The sequence below is a fragment of the Apaloderma vittatum genome, unplaced genomic scaffold, assembly GCF_000703405.1.
Source record: "Apaloderma vittatum isolate BGI_N311 unplaced genomic scaffold, ASM70340v1 scaffold6147, whole genome shotgun sequence".
Classification (NCBI taxonomy): Eukaryota; Metazoa; Chordata; class Aves; order Trogoniformes; family Trogonidae; genus Apaloderma; species Apaloderma vittatum.
The window spans coordinates 39,097-46,984 of NW_009727822.1; the positions used below are offsets into that span (position 1 = coordinate 39,097).

General features: G+C 46.4%; 1 protein-coding gene across 1 annotated transcript; it reads right to left on the reverse strand.

Moving 5' to 3' along the window:
- Positions 1 to 4,416: 4,416 nt before the first annotated feature.
- POLR2F (polymerase (RNA) II (DNA directed) polypeptide F) lies at positions 4,417 to 7,885 on the reverse strand (the record flags this gene model as incomplete). The annotated part of the gene is made up of 3 exons (XM_009873826.1): positions 4,417 to 4,507; positions 6,164 to 6,235; positions 7,845 to 7,885. Coding segments are annotated over 3 exons (204 nt in total), but the record flags the coding sequence as incomplete, so codon positions are not given.
- Between the last annotated feature and the right edge of the window lie 3 nt (positions 7,886 to 7,888).

Genomic DNA, 7,888 nt, shown 5'->3' on the forward strand with positions numbered 1-7,888 from the left:
CATAGCTGCATCCTAGCTTTTCTCCCTGCCTCTTCTTTCCATCTTGTTTCTGTTTAATCCCACTCTCTTTCCCGCATGGAGATTTTAAGGCTTGCCTGAACAACATGTAGGGCTCAGGAACCGCATTGTTGGTCTTAGTGCTACTCATATCATGGCCTGTGTGCACATGTGTGTTCACGTATGGAGGTGCAGGAGAGGTGGGGAAGGATTAGGGAGTCATTAAGGTGCTGTGGGTGAATCCTTCTTTCTTACAATTACTCTGTATCATTCATTTATGTCTGGCATTTCTGGCATCTCAGTCTTTTCTAATCTCTTCAGTAACCCAACCAACCTCTGAGCAAACTTGGTCCTTGCTCTTCCATGTCTCACTGTGCCTGCCTGAAATGAAAAGGCACCAAGAAAGCCACTATGCACTTGCCAACACCCCACATTGATTCCAAGACTCCCTTTGAAGCCCCACTCCAAGCTCAGGCTGATGGGGTGTACATCCCTGCTCGTTTGTTCGTCATGTCTTCCAGTCAGTCAACACCTCCCTCCTGCCTACACTGAGGATGGAAAGATACTCCTTCAGCTTTAAGCAAGGTAGATACGCACCCAATCTCGGATGACTGTGGAGAAGCCTATAGAGGTGAAAAGGAATTTGTTTTCCCCTTTGAGTTTCAAACTGGAAGGGACCAGTCAGATCAACCTCCTTTTTTCAGCCCAACACCTGAGGACAGTCTGCTTACTTCTCCTTTGTCACCTCCAGGACTGGGGTGGTTTGTCATGCCAGGGAGTGAATTGGCACAAAAGTTGCTGCAGGAAAAGATGACTCCTGGCAATTGATCGCAGAGACATGTTGTAGGACCTTCCAATGGATATTTCAGTCTAGAAAGATAAAATACTTTGACCAAATGTGGACTGTGATCAGTGCCACTGTACCCCTCTGCTGATATGACTGTCAGATGCCCTTCCAGCCCGCCTTAGCGATGGATGACTTATCCCTGTGGTGTCTGAAAAGATCATGTAGAATGTTTGCTCCTTGTATGCATGTAACCTCTTCCAGCCCTGTCCCCTTATTTATGCAAGTAGCACCTTCCGCCCCCACTTCCCTTTCCCCAGTCTTTATGCTGTCCTAGCACCATTAACTCTGCATTAAACATACGGAATAATAAACTTAAAAGTTTCATTTTCATGTGTCTGGGTTTTTTTGACCTCTTTTATACAAGTCTCTGTTTTTTTGCCCCCAGTTAATGTATTATGGGTCACACCACAGAGAACCTGTGCACAGCCTTCCTCTGCCTGCCATGAAGGGGACACAGGCAGAGCTCTGACTGGCTTACCAGACTCCTTCGCAGAGATGAAAACCTCTTCTGTTCACACCCCAGCTCCAGTCATTTCTTCAGTGAGAAGTGCAGTAACATTGATTTCTGCTCTTCATTCAAGGCTCAGCACGTGCAATTAAGAACAACGCTGTTTTGCATGTGCTTCACCCAAGAATTTCTTAGCGCGATTGTTAATGCTCTCCAGAACACGAGCATGCAGTTTCTTGTCTTGGTTCCTCATCAACATGTAACAGACGATTTACCTTCAAAAAAAAACCCCAAAACTTCCCCACATACACAAACTTGTGTGTTTTGGAAGCAACCTTTAGTTTTTCTGTAGAAACTCAAGACCCCAGTCTCTTGCCTTTCACCAGCAAGAACCTAAATATATAAACACTTACACCCAGAGAATGTATTCAGTACTAAATGTATACACCCTTCTCACTTGTTGAAGAAGACATCCTGGGTGTAGTCAGATCCTGAGAAGTTATCTGAAGACATTGGGAAAGAAAATGTACTGCAAGTATTGGTCTGCTTGTCTCTCAAGGCCAATGGTAACAAGGTAGGATCCAAATTAACACAGAGACTCCACACCAACTACAAACTGATTCCAAAGGGTTTCAGTGCTGACACGTGTGATTGATCCACTGAGTTTTGTGTTCACTAAATACTTTATGGGTGAGTAGAGTAAGGAGGATGTCTAGGAACTGTGGAGCACATTCAAAGCTTTTTTAAACTCACAGCGGTATTTGGATGAAGTCCTGTATAGGGCCAAAAGTATCAGCAGCAGAATGGTGATGCCAGCTCAAGAGCTCCAGGCAAAATAGGACTGTGGCCATTCACTGGAGAGGAGGAGAAATCTCCACCCTAAATTAGAGGCTGTGGGAAGAGTCCAAAAGGGAACTACTGCAGTGCTGAGCAGGTCACCTGTGGGGAAGAGAAGCCACATGGGAATTAAGGGTAGGACAGCTGATTACAGGGGTAGGAGAGACAAGGGATGTGGTGTGGAGAGACAAGGGATGTGGGAGAAGAGAAGGGAAGAGTGGGAAAAGAAAGTTATTAACCAGGCTCATGTACTCTCCTCCAGCTTTTCAGAAAAGCAAATTAAGAAAGGAAGTGGGCTCTGCCTCAAACATTCTCTAGTGGAAGAGGCTGCCTTCTTTCATCTAGGAGGGTCCTCACAACTAGGACAGGACTGAGAATGCCGCTGGTAACGGAAGGGTTAACTGCTCCTCCTGTAGCCTAGCAGGAGCTGGCCAGGCATCCTTCCCTATCCCTTTAATCGTATCTGATACAGATGCAAGGGCTGGGGAGGGGAGGTGGGTAGGGAACAAAGAAGCCATTTAAAAAAAAAAAAAAGGACAAGAAAACGACCCCGAGCTCCATGGCAGACGCCAAAAAGATTGCACAAAGGCACCATTTCAGGGCTGAAATTTCACCACACCAACGTGATTAAAGGATTCCATGGAGGGTGGGGGGAGAAGGCTGAAGGCCACAGAGTTGCAAATTAACCTTTTCCTGGTAAGGGTGGCCTGGACCAGGAAGCGTTTCTGTGTCCTCACAGTCCACTCCCTTCCCACACCTGCAAGCATCTCCTCATTCCCTTTGACCTGTCATTTTGCCCAGGGACTCATTCAGCTCTTGCATTATTGCCTCCAAAACCAGCCCCTCCCATGCATAAAAAGGAGGAAAGACAGACTGGTGCTTTTACAGAAAGCAGCATTCACAGTTGGTTATATGAGCTGAATTCCCAGGCAGGTGGATACAAACTCCCTCTGGGACATGGATGCTCATGTGCAGGCACCGACTGCACATACAGGATGGAGAATGCACACTCTCTAAATAAGCACAAGCTTTCACACAAACTAGCTGCAATCATCTTTCCTGGACCAAAGCGAAAAAGATCAATCTAAAGCAGAAACCATGGGTGAGGTGCTCCTTCCCTCTTCTTCCCTTTAAGAAAAAACCCATAAAAAATTACAAGAGCACTCTTTTAATAAGATAATTGAGACAGACTCAGTGTGTTCTGCTCAAGAGCTCAGATCTTCCTTACACAGAGGAAGAACCTTGGAGCACACAGATCAAGAAATGAAAACTAGGTAGTGGCTGGCTGGAAGCTCTTGCAGGTTGTAATGGAGCCACACAACTCTTGACTTGGGCATGTGGCCTCTGTGCACACCAGCGGCGAGAGTGCAGGTACCTGAAGGGGACAAATGACTGACCCTTCATCACACTACAGACTGAAGAATCTCTAGGATTTAACTACTGTTGTGCCACCATAAGAACCACAAGAGCAGGTACAACTGAGAGGGCTGGAGAGCACCCACACACCTGGGACCACTGGTTCCACTGCATGGCAGAGAACGGTTGTGTGAAGAGCGAGCGCGGCAACAACCCACAACTGCCGAGCTGGTGGGATCGTGAGCAGGTGACTGTGCTTCCGGCTGGGGCAGCGCCACTGAAAGGGGATCCCCACTTCTGATAAGCAGCAGGAGCAGAGAAACAATAGGTGATTTGATGAGAGCTGCTCTACTGATACTCCTGAGAAGTCCCACAGCCAGCCCTGGCCAGAGAGGAAATTGGGGGTTTCCACAGCAACCTGCTCAGGGTACAAAGACCCAACTGTCTAGGGGGAAGCAACCGAGGTGTCCCAACACTCTTGTTTTAAGAAGGGACAGAGTGGAGGGCTAGAGTCTTTCTGAGGCCAAAGCACCTGCAAAAGCACTTTTATACAGCAGGTGTTTAATTGGCTATTGGTCCGACAACCAGGCAGAAGTAGGAAGAAGTTCCTGTAGTCTTTAGCTCAGCAAACAGGTAGGGCCTTCACAGGTGGAAAAAAAAAAACCTGCATGGCACTGGACTCCCTAATCTTACTAATACAGCCCTCCATGACATAGAAAGAAAGACTAATGAGCAAGCTGGTAGACAGATGTAAGAAAGCCTTCATTTGGGCACATAGGACTGAGATGAAAGAGAAGGTGGGAGCTAAAAAACACACATAGACAATTAAATTTAAAATGGGGAGGTTTATAATTTATTTACACAAATATAAACAAAAATAGAAACATCTCTGGAGAAGGAAAGAGCAGAAAAAACAACGGCTGGAGGCTGATCAGTCTGTGATAATTAACTCATCCACACCCCAGTCTTCATAGCTCCCGTCCGGCAGGTAACGACGGATGATTATGGGGATCTTGCGCGCTCTGGAGGGAGAACAGCAGGGTGAAAAGAACTGCGAGAGCCTTCAGTACACCCACTTCAGCAGATGATGGGAACCGCGGTGCTCAGCAGCTTCAGTAAGCTCACCAGGTTTAACCAAGAGATCTGCGTAGCACCAGTGACTTGTTATTATACGGTAAAGGGAAGTCCCAACAACTTTGTCTCTTTTGTAGGGGCAGAGCATTGAGCACCCTTAGACTGAAAACACCCAAAGACCTACAGGTCATGAGCCCGCTGTTGCTACTGCAGGAATCGAGCCCTGTGATAGGAACCCACCACAATGCCAAGCATCTGACACACATTTGGGGTGGGGAAAAAAAGAAATGAAAAAAAAAGCCTCAAGCAACTTGAGGAAGAAATCTGCTTCTTGTTTGATGGAAGATTTTTCCCCACAAGACACTGCAAAAGTCGCAGAATTCTGAGAGCTTGCAAAACAAACTGTTCTTACAGAGTGAAAACTGAGAGCAACAGTTACATTCAAAGAAGGATACGTGAAACAGGGACTATTAAGGTACCAAAACCTCTACAGCTGGGGTGGAACACAGCACCTGCTAAACTAGCACTTCAAACTAGAAAGCAAGAAAATGCTGAACATAATTTAAGTCACCAAAATGTAATCAATCTGGAATCTAACCAGGGCATCAGGTTTCAACTGTATCAGACTTAAAAAGTAATACAACTTCTTTAATGATCACATTCAAGGCCTTTGCTTTTCCAGTAGCAAAGTAACTCCCTCCTGCCAAGAATCACAACTGAATTTTGGCACAGAACAGGATGCCACCATGTTCTGTCATGCCCTGACTTGCTTCCTAAAGCTCACACTCAGAGAGTGCCCAGGCTGAGCTTGGAGATCTGTGACAGGAACATGACCTAAGGAGCTTATGGCAATGATAAAGGGAGATGTAACAGGTGTAAAATCTGCAAGGCAACTGCAACGCACTGAGAAATTGAGGGAGCAGAATGATAACTCAGTTCAAAACCAGGAACTTAAGTCAGTAGTGGAGTCCAGTTGCTTTGCTTGAAAGATACCTGTATCTGATCCAGGTCACTGACCATGCAGACAAACTGCGGGCCAGCAGGCAGGTCTTCTACGAAAAGGTGGGCCTGTAGGTGGTCATCCAAAAGCTGCCTCTACCATAATCAGAAAGTATTTATCTTTCTGCAAGCAGGACACATGCCTTCCTGCAAGCACAATAAGCCAAGTGTGCAAGGGTGCAGGAAAAGAACATTCTTAACAGAGTCTCCGCATCGCCAGACTGGCCCTTATTTTTTGCCAGCGCTTTATTTGATCCCAGATCTGTTCAAGTAGCTGCTTGGAATCAATTTTATTCAGGGAATTAAACTGATTCTACAAAGAGAAAGATGAGGACTTTGGGTTCTCAGAACTAGAGAACACATGGACTCCGCAGTACAAGAGGTCAGCGCACTCCTAACCATCACTTCTGTGCCTGAGCAACTAGGATGGGGGAGAGCTGCTGCGGAAAAGTCCAAAGGTGGAAAAAGGCAAAGGCAACTGTAGTGCTAACTGTTATCAACATAAGCCAAGGTTTTTGTGGAAGAAGCTGCTAAATGCTTGGACGAGGAGAGGAGTGACGGCTTTATGCAAATCAATATGGTCACCGACAAAGTCTGGGACTTACTTGAGCTCCTTCATGGCAATCAGCAAAGGGTCCGTCTCTCCTTCCAACTCCACCATCACAGGGGCACACATCCTGGCACAGAACAACAATCATTTGAGCGAAGGCACAGACAGCGGGGAGGGACAGCTCAGCACATGCCAGCCTGTGTCACCTGGACAACAGCCAGTGAAGGAGGCCAGTGGGACACCTCCTTGGCAAGTCTGATTTACTCTCTTACGCACTTCAGGAAGAAAATTCCCCCAAGTGGTTATGGACTGAGCTTTTACTTGAAAGTTCTTCCTGCTCCATCCCTCAGCCTCTGCTGACCTGCTGCTGCTCAGGGGCTGGTCACATCCACACCCTTCCAGTCACTCTTCAACTGTACTTATATGTGAGGAAAAGAGTGGCTCTAAAATTAATCCAGCGAAGAAGGTGGAAACACTGTAAAACAAGCACTCCTCCTACAACTCCAGCACATCTCTTACATTCTGATTTGCTCACACTTTCCAGGCTTTGTTTGAGGGGAAGCGAGGGGCTACCATGCACTCAACCTCAGGGAAGAAAAAAGTAAGCATTTTGTAGAGGGTTGTAACAGCAGAGAAAACACGAGTCACTGCATCCACCCATTTGATAAAGGCAGCAAAGCAAGTTCAGGTTATGCATAGATAAGGCCACTGGGGGCTGCTGCTGGCCTAGGTTCAGCACTGAAGGCAGGATATGTAGATGAAGCAGAACCAGGCGCCAGAGTGTTCTGGATTAAAGGCCTGGCACAGACCCATCACGTCTCCCTTCTTTTTCTGGCCTTCCACCAGCCAACAAAAAGTGTGCACAAGACAGCTTCACGGAATGATGACTGTGGAAAGAACAGCTTGGCAAAGCGATGATTCAGGAAAGATCTGATCACCACCTGTGACATTCTGAACAATGTAGAGACAAGGCATCATTCTGAGGGTGGATATAATCAAGATGAAACGCAGAGATGTGCTTTCAGGCAAACTTTGCCACAGACTAACAATATTGCTCATGAGGCAGTTTTCAAAAATGTGTAGAACTTTTTTATATGTATTATTAAAACAAGTCTAGACAGGTAAATGGGGGGAAGTTGAGAGCAGCCAGCCTTAAAGGTGCTTAAAATAGTTTTTAAATGTTACTACCTATTATAAATGGGACCTTACTATTCCAAATGCTTCAAAAAACTGACAGCTTGCCATAATGCAGCTGCACTTAAACAAGGTTTTTTACTCCATTTAGGTTTTTTACTCCATTCCCAATTCCTACAGCTCTGTGATATCAACCGACGACATTCTGGAGCATCCCTCCCTCCAATACTGGCTTTTGCAAAACAGTTCTGAGCTTTCCAACCCACGCAGGCTACCTGATGAAAGCCAGAAACGAGGACCAGCTTGTCATATCCCCTACTTGTTTTGTCTGTGACCTAGGAAAGTTCATTGCAGCTGCTGAATAGGCCCCTCTCTAGGCATGAGTACCAAGTCTCAGTCATGGAGAGACAGAGATTTCACATGCAACCAAAAGCTCCACTGTTGTGTGCTTCAGTGCTGACCAAGATGGTGATGCGCAAGCTTGGAAGCCATTTAAGAGATTATATGAGATCCAGGACTTTTCAAGGAAGGAGGAAAGCAGCTTTCACTGGGAAGGGAAGAGAAGCTGCGGCAACGCTCGTGATACGGAGTGAGATACTCACGCTATCTGCAGGGCGCGAGTGCCCAGCACCCTGGCCCGCTCATA